The following is a 22,003-nucleotide window of genomic DNA, read 5'->3' as shown; positions in this document are numbered from 1 at the left end:
TTCAGATAGTGTGGTTTCTTGCAGGGTTGTTTTGCATGCACGTTGTGTATAAATATATAATGTTTAAAATACGTAGATTAAGGTCTGAGAAAATTTATTCTCATACATGTACCAAACCAATTGCGACTGAAATTTTCATAATTACATCTTGCAGGATCTCCGTATGGAATGCTTTAATTATAAACCACTGGTGCTATATCCTCATTCATAAAAAAGTTGTGCAGGATCCTGTCAATAACACTTCTATTCAACCAAATATGTTGTTCAAAGGCATAACATATCGTTAGTCTCAATCTATCAATTTGAAACATAATTCTAAAATACATATGGGTTCAGTCTGCGATTATTCTAGGCTATAACCTTTACGCAAAACCTTACTATGAAGTCGTTGATACAATATCAAATAATTGTTTTTAAAAAGTCTGAGTGGATCTGGGTACCAGAAATATAATTCAATACGCCATACATACATACATACGACTCATCAGAGACGCTCAGATAAAAATAGTTATAAAGCCAAACAAATACAAAGTTGAAGAGCATTGGGGACCCAAAATTCCAAAATATTGTGCCAAATACTGCTAAGGTAATCTAGATCTGTTAATAAACATGCTACTTCGATCTTATTACCCTTTTTAACTCCATGTTCCGATAACTTTAGGAATCAGATTTGGATACTTTAAATTGTAAATGATATGTTAGAGAATATATCGTAACATAACTTCTGTAGGTATTACTGAATGTGTTTTCGACGTAAAATATGGTTTAAAAATAAAAAAAAAAACACGGGATATTCCCTAGATTATAAATAGTAAAGTAAATGAATGACATGCGTTCAGTCTTCAGGTTCCTCTTTGTACTGCAAGTAACCAAATTTGTCTTATAGCCGGTTGTGAGATTTTGACTGACTGTGAATTTGCAATGCAGATGATGCGTGCGTTGCAGGTGACGTCTTCTATCGAGAAAAGAGCTTTCAATATGCTTACCGAAGTCTCACTTACAATATTAATAAATTCCTGTTTGAGCTATTCGATATATTGCTGAGATGTCACGAGTCACGAACCTAACGTAGGTAGGACAAGTCACAATGCCGACATGACTGTTGTACGAAGTCTGTCGCGTTTAAGTCTGATGCCGTGAAAATAACAATTGTTCTTTTTACAAACACAATATCCAAATGCAACAAATGCCAAACAAGAAATCAAGCATTCTAATAATTTGAATTTAAGAGAATGCTTTTTGAATCAGAGTGTCGTTTTAAAAGTCGAGCTTGTTCCTTTTACCAGTTTGTTTAATAGCACCAGGGTTTTATACTTGAAGCATTCCATACGGAGATCCTGCAAGACATGTTTATGAAAACTTCAGTTGCAATTGGTTTGAAATAGGTATAAGAACAACTGTCACCATCTCCTAACTTTTAATATTATATATTTATAAACAACTTTTATATAAACAATCCTGCAAGAAACTACACAATCTGAACAAAATAATGATATCGTTCAGTTATTTTTTTCGTTTGAATTGTTTAACACTTGTCAATATGGGATGACATTTAATATTGAAGGCCGAACGGGGAGCTATAAATACTGACTTATACGTACTTTAGTATCGAACGAAACTTTAGTCATTGTCCATTATACCGCATCTTGATGTTTTTATATCGAAACGTCATCAACGTACTATTTAAAAAAGGTGTCAATGTAACGAACAGACAAAACTTAAACTATTATTTACATACTAATGTAAACAATCTTGCCGTGAGACGTATAGTTTTCAGTGACAAAACTAAAACAACTTTGATATAAAAATGATCGCTCTAAAAATTATCTCTCAAAAATAATTAAAAAGGATCAGGATTTGACACCTTCCAGTTGTTATCTATTTGTTTGATGTGTTGGAGCTTTTGAGTTTGCCATTTGATTATACCCGTTTTGCAATTTCCCCAGAGTTCATTATTTTTGTAATTTTACTCTTTCCAAGTACATGAGATAATCCTTGGATATTAAGTTCGTGTTACTGGTTTTCTATGTTGTGTTCCGAACACTTTTAGTAGTCTTTTTATTGTTTTTCTGCCCTGGAAGAGAGAAACCACACGAATAGTATTGGTGGTAACTAAACTACAAGTACGTTTTGCAACACCATGTTCTAGCACAATATGTAAAGATGTGTGTCGGAGTATGCAGTGCTTTCTCGACACGCTTGTCTTTTTGATTGTCTGCCGTTTGGTTTTACATCAATAATAAAGAAAATGAAAATGTATTTAAGATGAACCTTTGTTACTAACTGTGGTCTATATTTTATATATGCTTTGACCAAATTAAAACACGTTTAATTTAAACCCTATTTTTATGTTTTTAGCCATGAAATAAATAAATAATTAATTATAAATGTGCTTTATTAGTTAAGCACTTATAACTACATTATGAAATCATCGGTATGCAATTTCCATGGTCTTTGCAATAATGAAAAAATCTGTCAAAAAAACTTTAAGCACAATATGCAAAACTGTTATCTTTTTTTTTTTTTTTAAAGTCTATGAAATGCTTCTCTATGATTTGTTATCACACTGTTTTAAGTTCAATACTGACTATAGTTATCATAAAAGAAGTGCAAAAGATACCAGAGCAAACTCATATATTTTTTGAAAATAAACTGAAAACATCATGGCTAAGAATGAAGAAAAGACAAACATACAAATATCAGTACACAAGACAGACATAGAAAACAAAAGATTCCGCAACACGAACCCCACCAAAATCTGGAGCTGATTGCACGTGCGCCGGAAGGGAAGGTACATACGTTTTACTATTTTCAACAATGGACTTTGATCATGATAATCAATCAGTGTTCGTTAAAAATATTTTCTATTATTAAATTATATGATTTTACGTGTAGCCTGTTTATCTGTAAATCTGTATCACAAATTAAATTAAATTAAAAGATAAATCACTCATTTGAGCTAATATTTGATAATTCATCTCTATTAGATTACTTTCTGAGAAAGAAAAAGACATATTTTTTAGTCATGAAGTAGGCTGTTACGTTATCGTTTGAATTGTTTTAATTTTTTCTGGCTTTTTGGTATGAGTTTTTCATGGTTGAAGCGCGTAAAGTAACCTTTTATCGACTATTTTTTAGTTTCCTTTTAGACATACTGGTTTATATGAGTTGATGACTCTTAGATCATGAAAAGTAGATGAAAATGTTAGGAAATGAGGTCACATATCGGTACAGTGCTCAACGTAACGTGTTAATGTTCCTCCACGTCAACTTATGAATAAAATGCACGCGACTTCTTTGATAGAACAGAACAAAAATCACAGCGTTTTGTACGCATACGAAAAGTTTTAACAACTATTTCAAATATTTTCAACCAAAGAAAGACAACACCCAGATTACCAATCAAAGGAAAAATTGCGTTTTTTGTTTTGAAATAAATTTATCAGCTCGACTATCATCTCGCTATTGCAGACTCACCTGATATTTTTGATGATGAAGTCAGTTTTAAAAAAATGCCATTATTCTATATAAATCAATGTCGTTTAAAGTCTGTATAATTGTCTTATATTTAATCATACCACAACCACCCATTTTTTTTTATCAAGTACACAAATAAATTTAACATATATATACCCAACTGCATTCTTTCATACCTATTGTGTTTGAGTAAATACTGCACCTTTTATTTAAGAATGCCTCAGCGTTTTTGAATGCTGTAATCACATTTAAAAATGAAGTGGTGTGATATGATCGTCAGTGAGACACCCACCACCTGAGGCTAAATAACATAAAAAGTTTGGCTTGATATTATAGTTCTTTAAGGTATATTTCTGAAATTCTGAACCTAGATAACAACTACTTACATAAATCTATTAAATAAATACTAAAAATACTATCAAGGACGGGATAGTGTACGCATACTATCTTATTCCATTTACAAACCTGCAGTTTTGATAAGTATGATAAAATAATAAAAAATGGAGTTTATTCAATATACTGATACTCCAGTCAAACTAAGATTTAACCTCAATCTAATTGCAACAGAAAATGTTTTAGTTCCAATCTATAGCATTATACCCTTTATATACACAGAAAAAAGTCCCATAAAATCTAACTTCAGGAAAACTCTAAAATCAGCATTTTTAATTTCCTATTGAAATTAACATTGGAAGGGGAGATAACTCTTGCAAAAAATAGTCATTTTTTTGTTTTTTTTTCTTGAAATTTATGTTAAGTATGACACTTTGATGGGTTTATAAGTTTGTATTTGATTAAATTATTTAGTATCCTGCTCATGAAATGCACAAAATTGAAGTGCTATGGGTAGTTTTATTCTTTCATGCATTTTTCATTAATGAAATTTCAAATTTGAAGCTTTGTCAGCATTTTGAAAAAATAATGTGAAAATTTGGTACTGTTTGCATCTGTATATTATATTTTTTCAGCAATTTAATTATCTAAAGAAACTTTAAACTACAAAAAGAAGAATACATGCTTTATTATTTTTTATCAAATTTGAGATTCTTTACCTTGACATGTTGAAAAAATCAATAAATGGTCAACTAATGAATTACGAAATCTAGATTATAGCTTGATGAAATATACGAAAACACCTTTAGAGTTGTATGTTATACTCTAAAGACTGCTAAAAAATCAAGAATCAACACATTCTGATTAATAGAAGCGGTAAAATTATAATTTTGTATCAATTTTTATTGATATTTCTGCCTGTTTTGCAAGAGTTATCTCCCTTTTCAATGCAAATCTCCATAGGAATTTTAAATGGTGATTTTTTTAGTCTTTCTCAAGTTAGATTTTATGGGACTTTATTCTGTGTATATTTGAGTTATAATGCTAAAGATTAAAACTTAAAAATCTTCAGTTGCAATTACTTTCAGGTTAGGGTCAAATGTAGAAAATGGTGGATTCAACCTGATTCTATAGCGCTAACCATATACGCATTCACATTTAATAAAAAAAAAATAGAAAAGAAATGCAATACATCTTTACCTTTTAATCATGTTCATGGTTTTGTTTTTAGTTCTGGATATTCAATATTTTGGCTTCGAGGCCAATTAAGGTTAATGCTTCCATCATAACATGTAATATTTAATAAATTTCATTAATAAGTTACATATAAAAAAGATGTGGCATGATTGCCAATAAGACAAATATTCAAAAGAGACCAAATGACATAGAAATTTTACAACTATAGGTCACCGTACGGCATTGAAAAATGAGCAAAGCCCATACCAAATGTGTACATAACAAAATTAACGAAGAACAAATATGTACACCACAACAAACCACAACCACTGAAAAACAGGCTCCTCGCTTGGGAAAGGCACATACATACAAAAAAATCTAGAGTACTTTTAAGACATACATTCATACAGTCATTTATATACAAAATAACCATTAATAAAGGGTTTAAAAATTATAGTTTAAATCCCACTTCTATACATACAGAATGTGACAAGGTTTAACATGTAAGGGGGATCCAAATCATCACCTAACCTACGACAGTGGTGTACCAACACTACATACATCAGTTAAAAAGGCTGAACTCGTCAGATGGATACAAATAGAAATACATCTATCAAAAACAGAGTGGAAATGGACAGGTAATACAACAAAAAGACACTACATACAGAACTTATAGTAATTGAAGTTACTGACAACTAGCCAATAACATCTGAAAAAAAAACATGTTACTTAGAATAAATTATCGATCATTACACACCTAACATCAAACTTCTTTAGTGTAAGGATGTTATAAACAGTCAGAGAAAAACATGACATGGTGCCAATATACATATATTGATAGATTGTAGATCCATGAAGGTATATAACAATAAAATTTAGTTTGCTTTTATATATCTGACAACAAAATGAATATCAAATAAACAAAATCGATATTCTAAGATCCAATTATTGTGTTATTCGGTAACTTTTTAGGATAAGTTTATTTAAAGGATCGATGAATTTACCATGATAGTTTCTAAATTTCCGGGCACGGTATATAAACTTTCCATAAAAATGAGGATGTGATATCTCGTTTGAAAAAAAGATTTTGCAAACAGGAACAATAAAACTACAAAACCGAATATATTTGTTCATTTCTGGCCTTGATAAAAGTCAACATAATTCCGGGACACTAAATGAACTGAAATGCAACCTGTTATGTGTCATGTCATCTCATGTCCTGATAAGATATTTATTATCTTCAATTTTAAGTAATTACATTAGATGTAAGTTTCATTATAATACGCTATTCTGATTGGCTAACATGTTATTCCGTAAACAATTGCATCAGACAATAACATTTATCATGCATGCTGACACGAGGTCCCACAAAAAAGTGCACAGGTGAATTAAATAAAACTGGATAAAAATCGTGTTTTCATGATTTTAGCTAAAAAAAAATGTAATTATAAGTATTGAATACTTCTTTTTGAAACTTTATAGGGTTGTAAAAGCGTTGACCGTGCGTACATTTTTAGAATGAAGCGCTTCCGCGCTTCATACAAAATGTACTTCGGTCAACGCTTTTACCACCCAATAAATTTACAAAAAGAAGCTTTCAATTCTTAATTATCCGTCGAATTATTAACTTTATGTGTTCAAATGTTAACGGTTATTACATATATAGTGAAACCTGCTTAAACCGAACCTCTTTGGGACTTAACATTTTGTTCGGTTTTGCTCGATGTTTGGTTTTATAAGGTTCATAACGTATACACTTTGATATGACGGTGCATAATCACATGTTTGGTTTATTCACGTTATCAACGTATGCAGGATTCGATGTAGCAAGGTTTCACTGTACTTAATTATTCACATGTCAGATGGTTTTTGTTTAGTCAAATTATGAATACATAATTGGTAATTAATGTTTACCGATGTTTCAAATAACGTGTTATAAAGGTTATCAAAATAATAAACAGTACTAATTGAAAAAAACCCGCTGGAATAATTTCTTATGACAATGGAAAACAATTCAAACGAGAAAACTAACCGCTTTAGTTATATAAAAAAAATGTTACACATAAACAAACGACAACCACTGCATTACAGGCTTCTGACTTGGGACAGGCACATAGTTTGTTACCCTCATATTGCAATGTTTGTAAACAAAGCGGCTTTAAGACTACTTTTTGAATGTTATCAGACATTTGAGAAATGGCCATGATACACAGATTACGTGGTATAACTACTTACATAATAGGAGACTGACACTTTTACACTAACATGAACGACTTCAGTATACATTTGATTTATCTGTCTTATTTGGTGTATAGTAGTATTTAAAGTAAAATCACAAATATACTGAACTTCGAGGAAAATTCAAAACGAAAAGTCTCTAATCAAATGGCGAAATCAAATGATAAAACACTTCAAACAAATGGACAGCAAACTGGGTTTTGAAGCTTAGAATTACACAGCATATTTTTGAATATTGGCAAATTAAACCAAATCATCATTACAGTTTTTAGTACGTCGAATGCTGTGAAAGAATGGCACGTAATGTAAACGGTGAAAGCCGATGAAGGTTTAAAGAAAGACGTAAATTTGAATAACAATAATCATCAACGTTTATTTTTTTTATTCTTCTCTGGATTGGCCTTTATAATGAACGCTCAAATCTAGGTACTTTACAGTCTATGGTACATAACACCGGACAGTTGAAGAGATACATGACCAAAAAGGATATGAAAATAATAGCCAACCCCATTTGAGGTCAACTTTATCTTAACCAAAGTTTTTTTTAACAATTTCTATATTTCTAAATCGACAATATTAGAACGGTTTATCATAAATCTTTCAAGAACCGAATTTCGAAATACTGACTACTTAGGTGATAATAAATGCGGGACTGACAGTCTAGCATCATCGATATGGACCACTTGCTGCGAACAAGGACCAACAACACTTTACTAAATGTATGATGCATACGTGGTTTTCTCGTTTTACGGTTATTAAGAAAGCTCATAAAACTCGTAGTTTTCTCTGTCTTTGATGTATATAAAGCTGTTAATATATAAGAAACAATACAGACACAAGCTTTGTTTGCCTGACTGGCTGTATGTCCATTGTTAACTTATATTGATTTTGCTGTTCCGTAAGTGGTATCCCCACCTCTAGCGGAGTTAAAAAAATCAAATTGAGCAGGAATTACAGTAAATTTGTTGTCATTGCGAAATTTATTTTGCTTACATAAATTACACGACTTACTCTGAAGAAGTGAAAGTGTGTAAGACTTTAATTTAACTATTTTATTGCATACGTGAAGAAGAGAACAGAGCAAGAAAAGTTCAATTTTTTCTCTTGTTTTGTTATTTTTTTTTAGTTACATTTCCTGTCACCTGATAATTTTGAACGTTTATAAATATAGAATTTCTCATGTCCAGCAAGGTAAGTATTTAAACGCTTTAAAAAAATTAGGAATGAGCAAAATAAATAAAAACAATCTCAAATGCTTATAGATGTTCAGTCTGGGTATTAAGTCAAGCCAAGTTAAACCTGATTATTTTGTTAGAGAATTTTGAGTTTAGTTTTAGACTTAAAAAACAAAGAGATGTAGTATGGTGGTCGAGACAATTCTCCATCAAAGGTTGAATAAAGTGGTTGTAAGTCAATCGTACAACCTTCAACAATGAGGAAAACAAATAGCTTATAGTCGGCTATAAAAGGCAAAGATATAAAATATATGAAACATTTCAATAGAGATGGGTTCAAATCTACATCTACATTGTAGATATGAACATACCTAAAAATGTAATGATTACGTTAGTTGAGTTGGACCGTACATTTTGACACCTAAACAAAGGTTGAATGAATGTAATTTATACCGATATTTTACGTTTCAAGAATGTTAAAACCTTTCTGCTTGTGTAACAGAAACTGCTTTTTATGTAATTGTTTTGATTTAGCAACCTAAGTAAACTTTGGGGCAAAAGGTATACACAGGTCTGTAAGTATGAATATTTGACATGATTAATGTATTTAATGTTTCCGTTCGTATCATAGATCATCTTAATAAAGTTCACAAAGGACATTTGACTTGTTGCAACATGTTAGGTTAAATTATTAATTTTTATTATTTATCTGATTACTTTCTTCTTAGTTTTTGTATTTGTAAAATCCTTCAGTCACTGAATTGTTAACACAATAAACAAACACACTGAAAACACAAGCTTGTTATTTGTCATTTTTCAAGTTATTATAGTATCAGATTAAAACACGTAATGTTGACATTTATCCTTAATTAAAAAAAAATAAAATTGTTTCATTTGTCTATTCAAAAATTCAAGTACATCAAAAGACATCCGTTGAAATATAGAAAGATGCTTAAAAAACAATAGAAAACAACTTGAAATGAGGAAACCAGCGATACACCGGTAAAAAAGTATTAAAAGCTTTTAAAAAAAAGCAGTTAATGAAATGCAAGAGTATGAAATTAGAAAATATGTCATGCCTCAATGTTGATAGTGTTTTATATCATCTTGACAGTATAAGTGACAAAAAAAAATGATAAGTCGGTCGGTACAGTGATTTAATGTTAAACTTATATTTAACTTTATCTTATAAATAGAAATTGTATTTTTTTTAATAACAACAAACTGTTTTTTTCTAGTTACATAGAAAAACTCTTCGTTATATTTATTTATCAAAAATCATCTGCTTATTTGACAATCACAAATACTGTATTTCTCACCCAATTTTGTAAAAATAACGGAACTATACACAGCTGTCATACAATTCGAAGGTTCAACAGTAGTTCACAGATGTTTATCAATTCTCGTAAATCGACCGAGGAAACAAATCGAGAAAACAAAAAACAAATTAGAGAGTCATATGTAATCCGAAGGGGGAAATTATTCGTTCTGATTGACAATACAGTTATTACATCAGCTTATTTTAATCCTCTGGGGATCATGATCAATTCGAATTAGGATGTAGATTCTGCTAGACGACTTCAGATTAAGAAAACCAAGGGTATACAGGTCTTCTTTTTTTTTTTTTATTTTTTTTTTTTTACTTAAAACTGTTTTATTCCAAGGACATTTAAGGTGGTACCAAACACTACAGGGAGATAACACTGTAAAGTCAGCTAAACGTTTAAATAACGTGGTGTTGTAAGAGAAATAACAAGCTTCTCAATGATCAAAACTGGTGTTTGTCAAACTGCTATATAACCAGTGTATTTTTTCTGACAAAACGATTCGTTCGAAGTTTTAAATTTTTTTATATTTTTGTTAAAGGGTCAAAGTAAATACTTTGTCAAAATTTTATGAAAATTAAACGAGCCAAATTAATTTTAGTGAAAGTTTTGGGTACCACCTTAAAAGTTGGTTCTTTATAAGAAGGGCGAAAGATACCAGAGGGAGAGCCAGACTCATAGATCGAAAATAGACTGCTAAAACATAAAAAGACAAAAGGACAAATAATAGTTCACAAGACAGAACATAGAAAACTAAAGATTCCGCAACACAAACCCCATCAAAAAAAGGGGGTGGTGGTAGTGGTGGTGGTGATGGGGTGATCTCAGTTACTCCGGAAGGGTATGCAGATCATGCTCCACATGTGACACCCGTCGTCTTGCTCATGTCATTACACACCCAGTTAATAGTCTAAATCGGTAGGTCACCTTCGTGGTGAAAAGGAAATTGGATTGTAGTTATCACATAAGGAACTCTAAGCCTTTCATTGAGTATGTAGAAATATATGAACACTGTTACAATGAAACAGCAATGTGGAGATAACCTTCGAGCAATGCTGAAAATGGTTTTCGATATTGTTTTGTTTCATTACTTTTGATTGGATAATTCACAGTTTGAAACGTTGTGTCAATTTCTAGATAACCTTGTGGATTCTATTAAAATAAAACAAATGATTTAGAATACTAGTTATCCATTTTTGTTTTTATCTTACTTAAAAATGTATATCATCCGATATGACTATCAGAATTAATTGATTCATATGACGATGAGCGAACAAGACAACAACGTAACAAATCTAGAAAAGACAACTGGTACAATTATCATATAATTAATGAAAGGGAATAGAGAAAAGTGCTTTAGACGTTACAAGATTTTTAAAACGTTATTTCATTTATCAGTGCTGGAATGATTCCGCTGGTCATGAACTTCTTAACCCTAAGCTAGCATCAGTTCAGTAGTCAATCTTAAGATATTTTGAATATACACTAACATTTCATCTCTCATGGGCAAACATTAGGAAGATGTTGTTATTATTTGTAAGAGCGCTATAAATATTTATATATATATCCAGTGGCGGTTCCAGAACTTTTCATAAGGAGGGGGCGGTCCAGTCATGCTTAAGTGATTCCCTATATAATCAATCAAATTTTTCCCACGAAAGGGGGGGGAACGGCATATGATATCAAAATTAAAGGATAGCAAGACGCAGGTGCAAACATTAAAAAAGTATAAGCATCATAATTTTATTGCAAGATCAAGATAACCGCATAAAACAGTCAACGCTTCACCTATATAAAAAAATGCTTAACCTACATAACATAAAAGGATAACTAACAGACAGATTCAAATAGCTATTGTTTACCGTACGGCTTTTGGCAATGAGCAAAACCAATATCATATAGCTAGCTTTAAAATGTCCTAACACAACAACATATAAGAAACAATACATAGAACATTTTCGATTTTTGTCTACAACTTGCAATGGTTAAAACAATTGACCTGATAAGTTTTGGCATGTTTGGCCATTTTTGATCAATGTTTGTATACAATTTATATTAATATGAGATTTGTTTTCTAGAAACTTGATTCATTGTGTTAAAACAAGATTCTTTGTTTTTACCGTTAATATCATAAGTACATATATTTTCTTAAAATCTTCTTTTAAAGCTGTATCACCTAAATGTTACTACAAAGGGCAAAGATAACCTTAGCAGTGATGGTCCCTATTTCAGAATTTGCAGTTTTGACTTAAAATTCTGATATTCTGTTGCCTTTTAAATGTTTTGGTTAAAGCTTGACTGTTAATTCTTGTATTGACGATACCCTGAAGGTATCATATACTGAGGTAACAGTCTGGAATTCTTGATGAGATTTTTTATGTGGTTAAATTACATTAAAGGCATTCGTTTATTTTACATACACATGATGTGTAAAGATATTTTCGTTTAATTTTGATTTGATATTCAGATTCTATGAACATCCCAACATGATGATTAAGCAAATGACAACACAAATACAATAACATACAAACACGAGGAGCTAGTGTATCCTGTTCCACAAACGACACACAATATTTTATGTTGACACGCTTGAACACATGTATTATTGTTTTATTCATTGTGTCGTTTTTGTATGTATCACCATGATACAATTTGTCAAATCGCTAATGAACATATTCATCACTCAAAGAGACATCAATTGTAATTAAAATTAAAAATAGAATTCTCTCATGGAGGTTGCATTGTCAGCCATTGTTTTAAAAATATGCATGTTATACTGATGAATTAGTGCAACCTTGTGAAATAAAAAAAATGACCTGTTGCATTTGGATTATAATGTAATTAAGTAGGATTTAAAAAAAAATCACCCATGGACTCATAGAAGAATAAAACGGACATTGTATAGGAAAGTAGCAGGTATATACATTTGTAAAGTAAAATATGATTAAGTAAAAGACACATATCTGACTAAAAAGAAGTACAATAATATGATATAGAACTTATGTTTATATACCAAAACGTTTATAAGACCTTGAAATCAGTATTCCTAAAAACCTTGTGATACATATTTGATTTAAAAAATGATATGGTTTAATTGCCAATTAAATTATGTTTAATTGATACAAATCTTAGATCACTAAATTAGTTTTATTTTAGTATTGATTGCCAAATCATTTAAAAGCACGAACAAGAGCCGAAGAGAAAAAAAAGTTAGAATAAATTAGTGATTGTAATATGCATAGTAATAATATTTGTTTCTAATTTAGTTTTAGATGAACCATATGCACTGAACTTAAAAATATACAAAAAAAAACTGCAATTGTAAATTTAGTTCGCATGCACCTTGTCAATCAAATCAAGACGGATTTATACATCTAATAAAAAGTCGTTTAATTTATGTTTTAAATGATTTTAAAATTATTATGTGCATAATCAACAAAGTACTAACAAAAGTCATTTGTTTAGGGTCTTCGATAGATTTGGAAGTAGGATGGGTCTCGAGAGAACATGGGTAAGTTGTTTGTAAAATTACAAGAGTCTGGCGTATCAAATTATAATCCTAGTAACTCTGATAACTAATTACGAGTATCGGTGTATGTTTTGTAATTTTACCGAGTGTGTCCTCTTACCGATTGCGAACGTTAAGGAAGGTCGAAATTGGCCCTACATTTTTAATATTTTTTTAAACCAGGCCACAATAATACAAATTTGACATAGAAAAACTTGTGATATAATATTAAGACAAAAACATATTTTTATGGCACTTCCTTCACAATTTATGAAGCTATGAACCATTAATAAACCATATTTGTATTTTAGGTAAATTTTTGTCAAGGTTTTTAGGTAAATTTTTGTCAAGGTTTTCCATAATTTCAATTGTTTTTTGCATAATTACCCTTGGACGCCATCCACGATTCAATTTTTTTTTATGTTGATGAATTCAATATCAACATTCGAATCTCTCGGTTACAAAACAATTTGGATCATAGGTGTTGTTCCAGGTTTTCTGAAAGCTTTTAGGTCTGAAAATTGCACAAAATCATCATATTTTGACAAAATGTAAAAAAATGCCTACTTTGAAGAATATTTTGTTCTTTTATGAAAATAACTGATTTATTTAGTATTAAGGCTTTTGAAACAGATCCATTACCAAACCAAAATGTAATAATTTTGGTGTTTTATGATAAAGTTAATATTTTGGGCCGTTTTGTGCCCTAAGTGAACCTCATCATGACTAAACGAGTATACAAAAAACGGGCGATTCATTCATAGCATGAGATGCATACTATGTCGTCGCACTCGATCTCATCCCTTTTGGAGTCTATGTGAGATCCGAAATTTTATTTATTTTCTCTACGTTTCTCTGTTTTAAGTATAACAAGATTTAAACAAGGAATTACTACTGTTGCCTTGATATTATTTTTGCTTGAAACGGCAAAAAAAAAAAAAAGAGTTTTTCCTTTTGCCCGCTTTTATTTGCAGCTATAAATATTTTTTGGAAAAAATATTTATGTATTTCCAGAAATTGCTTGCTACAATATCGTATAATAATCGGTCTTCGCATGACACATTTTTTCCAACATCTGTATATTAACAAAAACAAATGTCTGAATGAAATTTTAAGCTTAAGTGTTATCCGTTTATCAAAAGTTTATTTAGCCCTTCTGTATGATTTCATATCATGCTGCTTGATTTTCTTTTAACACAGAATATGATTGTTATAAGGTCAAGAGGTTTTTAATTTTTCCAGCAATTGCATTTAGTTTCATGATGAAAAATAACCAGTGTTCCTGATTTTAAATGTTTTGCATGTGTATCTTCATACCTTCATAACTTCATCACACATTCTATAGAAATACAACAACAAAAAACGATTTAAATATGACCATCCTTCATCATCCTCAACGATCTTCAACTTTGTACTTATTTGTCTTTATAACTATTTTATTCTGAGCGTCACTGATGCGTCTAATGTAGACGAAACGCGCGTCCGGCGTATTTAATTATAAGCCTGGTACACTTGATAACTATTTACACCACTGGGTCGATGTCACTTCTGGTGAACGTTTCGTCTCCGATGGTACTCCAGAACAGTAGTCAGCACTTCGATGTTGACATGAATATCAATTATATGGTAATTTTTATGAATTTCCTGTTCACCAAATTATGAATTTTTTGACATACGAAGAATTTTCTTATTCCTGGCATAAATTACCTTAGGCCTGCTTTTCGGCATAACTTATTGGAATTTTGTATCCTCAATGCTCTTTAAGTTTGTGCTTTTTTTGCTTTAATATTTGTTTTTATTTGAGCGTCACTAATAAGTCTAACGAAGACGAACGCGCGTCTGGCGTGTTAAATCAGAACCATGGTACGTTGATCTCTGAAGGTTGCATCCTTCTCTATTTACTAAATTTCTAAAAAAAAAGAATATAAACTAACTTGTTGTATTGTTTTAAAGTATTCTCGTTTGGTTTGTTTCAGAATTTTCATGTCATTTTTTTTTAGCTGACTATACAGTATTTGTTTTCGTATTGTAGAAGGCCGTACAATGAACTATAATAAGTAATTGCTTATAAACACGCCTTTATAATTATGTTAGATAATTTCCTCATTGTAAATCACACCACATCTCATTAAATTTTATGTTGGACAGATAATCTGTATATGTAACAAAACGTTAGAAAAAGTTAACAATATGTTTTGCTTCATGTTTATGCTTTTTGGGGGAAATAATCTTTTTTTACAATTTTTTTTATGTTTGTATAAATTGATAAAATCGATATTCTTATACGATAAACCATGAAAAATGCACTTTGACTCAGGCTTAAACTATATTTACTGTCTAAATTATCACTATTACCGATTCCATTTTTTTCTAATAAATGATGTCAACGCCTTTCAAAAGAAGAACAAATTTTAGATTATTTTTCAAGTTTTCTTTCCAGATTTTATAAATATCTTGCGGTGCTTTAGGCGTTTTGTCAAATTTTATTGAAGTTCTAATTTTCCATAGTACCCATTTAAAATATATGATAATCATGTTTAAAAATTATCATATTTTAGTTCTCTCGTGTTTTTACCTTACATAATGTCCTTTTCAACAAAAGAATAATTTATTCCGATGTTTGATTTGATTTTTTGATAAGCTACTGTTGCTGGAATTAATTTAAATAACAAGGATAATTATCTATATAACATCTAACACTATTTTCCATACTGTTTAGTAAAATTCAAGATGTATAAGCCTTTTTCAAACATGTATACTGATAGAAAGGTCATCACAAACCTTACATAATTAAGAAAACCACAAGAATAATTTCCTCTTCAATCAATTTTATATTTTATTTTTGTTTCATATTCTTGTTCATTAAAAGCTTTATTTATTTGTAGGGCAGTCTATTGTTGACTGTGTTACTGGTGGCTTTCCTCCCAAACATCTCAAGTTTACAAACAAATTCCACTGGTCATGTAACAGATTGTTTTGAGAGAGGCATCAATATAAAATGTTTCAAGAAATTTCTACAACCGGCAGCAGTTACGCTTAATGACACAAGTTCCACAAATTTCCTAAATGCATTGTATCGGAAGATAAACAGTGAGGCGGATACAGCTTCTAAATCTCGCCATAAACGAAGGGCTGCTAAAAAACTAGTACGACGGGAAATAAGAGCAGGTCCATACGAAACCAACTTTCTATGGTATGCACTTGCTGTACAGAGGCTAAAAAATCATTTTGTAAGTATTGTTGTAGTTAGACATAGACGAGTGTCTTCTATTTTCATATATTTAAACATGTAATTATGGTTATGCACTTGCTATAAAGAGGCTAAACAATAAATTGGAAGGTCAATTTAAGTTCGACACAGACTTGCGTCTTCCTTATGTATATATTTTAACATGTAAATGTTAATGACTTATTGCGCTTCTAAAATATGTTGACCTTTTTAAGAAGAAGGAAACCAGAATGTTATACAACTGGTTCAAAATTGAAACATCTTAATTTTTTTAGGCGAATGTCAAAAGGCCTTAAATTGGTATTTGTGAACAGATCTTTTAGAATATATCAGCGTCAATTCACAAAGTAGTTGTCATAACTATATTTTATGTGACGCCATTCCGTCAATCTCGGATAAGGTCCGACAGTTTGTTTTTATATAAACACAAACTGGCTTGTTTAACAAGTCAATTATTATATAGTTTTTAAAAAATCTTCACTGATACCAGGCTTAGAAAAGTTTTCAAGAGGAGATATCGGATAGAATTGAAAGACTTGCTTTTGACTTGGAACTAACATAATGGCAGATAAGATTATGTTTCAAACCGTGCCGAGTCAGCATACATTTTTTCAGGTTATCGAATGTTTAAAAAAAAGTAAAATCACAAAAATACTGAACTTAGAGGAAAATCAATTCGGAATTTCCATAATAACATGGCAAAATCAAATAACAATACGCATCAAAAACGAATGGACAAGAACGGTCATATTCCTGACTTGGTACTGGCATTTCAAATGTAGAAAATCGTTGATTAAACCTGGTTTTAAAGCGTTTATGTAATTGAAAGGAAATGCAGACAGCGGAGGATTTTTTTGGTCAAAACTCATGAATTAAAATTGCTTTGAACCTCAATGTTTATAACAAATTGACAACTTCAGAAATCTTCTCATAATGCCAGACTACATGAAAAAAATAGGTTTGATGTAGAACGATGCACATTTACATTACAAATAAACTCATCATAGATACCAGGACTAAATTTAGTACATACGCCAGACGCGTGTTTCGTCTACAAAATCTCATCAGTGACGCCCGATTTCAAAAAGTTTAAAAAGGCCAAATAAAGTACTAAGTTGAAGAGCATTGAGAATTCAAAAAAATACTAAGTATTTTAAGAGACCTCAGCAGGAGACTTCCACAAGATAAAAAATCACACAAGGAATATTTAAAAAAAAATGATAATTCTATTCCGTGTGTACAATTATCTTTACGATATGCATTTCAGAAAAACGTTTGATTCAAATGTCGACCACCATTTGTTATATGTTTGTGATATTGGGTCATCAGGTATTCCAGCACAGTATCTCGCCACATAATCTCTTGATAACAGGGCAACATTGTAGTTATAAAAGATTCATACAAAATAATAGTATTAATACGAAACCCGCATCAAAAATTTCATTTTTTAAAATTACAGGGAATTCGCTCAGATAGGAGTACCTATGACATCATTGCAATGATTCACACAGGTAGTCCTCAAGAACACAGAGGGCCAGCTTTCTTCTCGTGGCACAGAATTTATTTGTTGTTGTAAGTGCAAGTTGATATGGTTTAGAATATATTTATTTCTGTTTTCATACATGCTTATATGTCATGGCTTTAGGGTGCAATGCATTTCTATCATAAAAAAAAGTTGAAGCATTTAAGGAATGACTGTAATATTTTTTCTATAAATGAAGAAATAACATAAACAGTTTAGTGCACAATAAATAACACACGTAGCGGGTTATTTTAATTAAGGCAACAATAGTATACCAATGTTCAAAACTCATAAATCGATAGACAAAAACAAATCCGGGTCATAAACATAAAACGGGGGAAACGCATTAAATACAAGATTCAACAGTGTGCACCACATTTTTTATGTTAGTTCCTCGAAAAGACAGAACAAATATTACAATCATTTCTTATAATGTAATTCTAAATTTAATTTTTAACCATAGAAAACCATGAAAAAACGTTGATAACGTCATGGTCACATTACTAAATTATGTCTATGGGCAGATAACTAAATAACGTTAGCCAATCAGAAGACGCGTTACATCCAAAATTAAATTATTTAATAATAAACTCAATGCATTATTTATTTATATATACGTATTTAAGAAGTCAACTAAGTATAAACAACAGATGAGATTCATCACCAAAATGAACCTAACACGCGTTGCAAAAATAGTTCGACCATCTTTAATCTAGTCTACAAACACTACCACTGAACTCATAATTAATGTATTATGATTCAACTGATTCTTTACAAGCTAATCCTTTTAATAAGAGTCTTGATATGAACTTTCTTCTTTATTACGTTTTATTACCACATATGTATGTATGAGTAAGCTCTTTTAGCAAACAATAAATTATTAGTTTTATCACTTTGTCAAAAGTCACTTGTTGAACTGAAACATATTTTAGTATTATTTCATTTCATCTGGTTTGTGTATATGTATTTATGATTTGTTTATTTTTTTTTATCAATATCGATCATTGCACAAATTTTATGACTTGCATTTATATATCTTTTATATTTTGTAACACTTAACCTAGCAATAATTTGTCTTTTTCCAAGTAACCTTATAGTCCTTTTTTTTGTTTTGATTATTTATTCTTTAAAATTTTAAAACAATTAAACCTTAATACTAATCATAACTTTTTAAATTAGTATTTATTATATGGAACACAATTTGAGCATTCATAGAATACTAATAACATGCATGCAAATGTTTGCACCTATCCTAAGTCATCAATTTGATGTATAGAAGTTTGTTTATGTACATGTAGTTCATACGTGTTTCTCGTTTTTATATAGATAAGACCTTTGGTTTTACCGTTTGAATGGTTTTACATTACTAATTTTTGGGGACCTTTAGAGCTTGTTGTTCGTTTTGAGGCAAGGCTCCGTATTGAAGGCCGAACCTTGACCTATAATGGTTTACTTTTATAAATTGTTATTAGGATGGAGAGTTGTCTCATTGGCACTCATACCACATTTTCCTATATCTATTGGATGAAGAGTTGTCTCATTGGCACTCATACCACATCTTTCTATATCTATTGGATGAAGAGTTGTCTCATTGGCACTCATGCCACATCTTCCTATATCTATTGGATGGCGAGTTGTCTCATTGGCACCTTACCACATCTTCCTATATTAGTTGTTTGTTACAGATTCACAATTCGTTAAATGTAAATTCTCCTTTAACCCTGTAACGGTATCGTATGCCCTTAAACCAAAAAAATAGATAGAATCCTGTATAAAAAACCAGTTGTTAAAATACGTAATATAACATTCAAAGAAGTAAAAATCAAAGACGAAACGGAAAAAATATATAGTTTTGAAAGATGGAAAACAACAAATTGAATGTTTGAAAAAAAGAGATACAAAATTTCAGTTCTGCGCTGTAAAGATTGAAGAATCTGATATCAAAAGAGAGAGACAAACATTTATTTTAGTAAAAGAATGATTTAACTTACAAGAGTTAACTATAAAAACTGACAAAATCAAACGCTTTCAATCAACTAATAAAAATAGTTAAGTTCAATCAAAAAGTTGTTTGTACTAATTCCTCCTGCTTTCAAAATGAAAATTAAAAAAAAAAATTACTAGCTTACTATGTACCACAGATTTCAAAATAAGCATTTTTGATTGCACTTATGGTATGTGTTCCCTATCTGTGAAAAGAGGTTTACTTTTAAAGCAATGAACATAAATGATTCATACTTATGCATGTACAAAAGATTGAAACGATTATTCCTTGTACATAAATGAATTGTATCTTTTTGCATTGTAAATATAACATAAATTATTAAACACAATATTTGAACTGCTTGTTATTTTCAGATATGAAGCTGCATTGCAATCTGTTTTTGGTCCAGGTGTAACTACTCCATACTGGGACTCCACGTTAGATGAAGCTATGGGAAAACGTCAAGCAAGAACCATTTTGTTTTCAAACAAATATTTTGGGACACCTTTTGGCGAGGTTACCGAAGGATTTTTTGCAAACTTACCTGGAGCTAAAATAAGACGTAATATCGGTGCGACTGCAAACCTTATTACTAAGAAAGCAGTTGCGCTTGTTCTTTCAAGAAAAAGGCATAGTCAGATTGTGCGAAGGGAAAAAATGAAGTATTTTTGGGAAGGATATCACAACAGTGTACACCGTTGGGTAGATGGAAATATGGCAAGCGGGATGATTGCTGCTTTCGATCCAATATTCTGGTGTCATCATGCGTATGTTGACTACGTCTGGGAATTATTTAGAAAACGCATTCGGAATGCCCCTGCAGATTATCCATTAGGATTTCCAGAGCACCCTCCAGATGGTCAAATGAGATTTAACAGTTACATATACCAACCAAATCCACCGATTACAAATCAACAAGGTTACAGTAACAAATATGCGCGTCTTCGACGATATGATTCCGCGCCATCATGCAAAAATCTTTGTTCAAATAGTGAAGATCTATACTGTAACAGAGAGAAAGATATATGTGTATCTCTGGAGAGAGTAAGTGAAGAAACAATTGTACAAGATGCAATCGCATACCCGTTTGCTGCCTTAAGTGTACCTCAAGGCCCAGATAATATAACATTACAAGGTATAAAACAAGCTATACTGCAAGAAATACCGGCTGGGACTCCTCTAAATTTGTTTGAGGTAAATGATATCTCTCCTAACACTCGTGCTATTTCTGTTTTCGACGTTTAAAATACTGTTGTATTAATGTTATTAAACATTGGCACATGCTTAATATACCTTACTGCGTTTGTTTTTAATATGCCCATTGTTAACCTACTTAAAACAAATGTATTTCACCAAAGTTAGGTACTAGTAAACAAATTTCGTTACTGAAATATTTTTGTTATGTTCCGTTAGTGATGGACCGGACTCATCTTTCCTCAGTTAATGAAGTTGAAAAAATGCAAAATCTAACAATAGATGCGATTTTTGTTTGCATTTATCATATTCTATATAAAAATAGACGGAATCATAAGAAGTGGGACCATGATGGCTGCATTCAATCGAATATTCAGCTGTCATCATTTATCATATTTTATATAAAAATAGACGGAATCATAAGAAGTGGGACCATGATGGCTGCATTCAATAAAATATTCAGCTGTCATCATGCATTTGTAAAAACGTCAGGAAATTATCGGCAACTATCGGGAACAAAATCAATCAAAACACTCGTCCTTTATTGTTTTTGTCACTGCGATTTTATAACTTCACACATCATGTAAATATCAAACAAATGGTTGATTCGAATCAATGCGTCTTTTTAATCATGCCGATTGCTACTGACTTTAAATGTAGCATTTATTATGTTAAAGAAAAGGCCTTTTATAACTGACAATGGGGTATGGGCTTTGCTATGTGGTCAATATGTTAGAATTGTATGCTACTATCTTACAAATAAGGAGTTAACATAGCTATAGAACCAGATTTAATCCGCCATTTTCTACAGAAGGCAATGTATGTAACAAGACAGGACTATG

The 22,003-nt window shown here is 30.9% G+C and overlaps 1 protein-coding gene across 1 annotated transcript; it reads left to right on the top strand.

Moving 5' to 3' along the window:
* The first annotated feature begins 13,144 nt into the window (after positions 1-13,144).
* Positions 13,145-21,253, top strand: LOC134723179 (tyrosinase-like protein 1). The gene is made up of 4 exons (XM_063586812.1): positions 13,145-13,235; positions 16,118-16,462; positions 17,921-18,033; positions 20,342-21,253. Exons 1-4 carry the CDS (start codon positions 13,215-13,217, stop codon positions 21,210-21,212), a joined length of 1,350 nt encoding a protein of 449 aa, XP_063442882.1. The 5' UTR covers positions 13,145-13,214; the 3' UTR covers positions 21,213-21,253.
* The last annotated feature ends 750 nt before the right edge of the window (positions 21,254-22,003 follow it).

This window comes from Mytilus trossulus, chromosome 6 (assembly GCF_036588685.1).
Source record: "Mytilus trossulus isolate FHL-02 chromosome 6, PNRI_Mtr1.1.1.hap1, whole genome shotgun sequence".
Classification (NCBI taxonomy): domain Eukaryota; kingdom Metazoa; phylum Mollusca; class Bivalvia; order Mytilida; family Mytilidae; genus Mytilus; species Mytilus trossulus.
This window is presented reverse-complemented; position numbering and strand designations above follow the sequence as displayed.

What these genes read in the sequence shown, in the direction of transcription:
- LOC134723179 (XM_063586812.1), top strand. Translation starts at nt 13,215, where the DNA reads ATGGGTCTCGAGAGAACATGG. An exon ending in TGGGTCTCGAGAGAACATGG is followed by an intron (nt 13,236 to 16,117) that starts GTAAGTTGTTTG and finishes ATTTATTTGTAG; the next exon opens with GGCAGTCTATTGTTGACTGT. An exon ending in CACAGAATTTATTTGTTGTT is followed by an intron (nt 18,034 to 20,341) that starts GTAAGTGCAAGT and finishes TGTTATTTTCAG; the next exon opens with ATATGAAGCTGCATTGCAAT.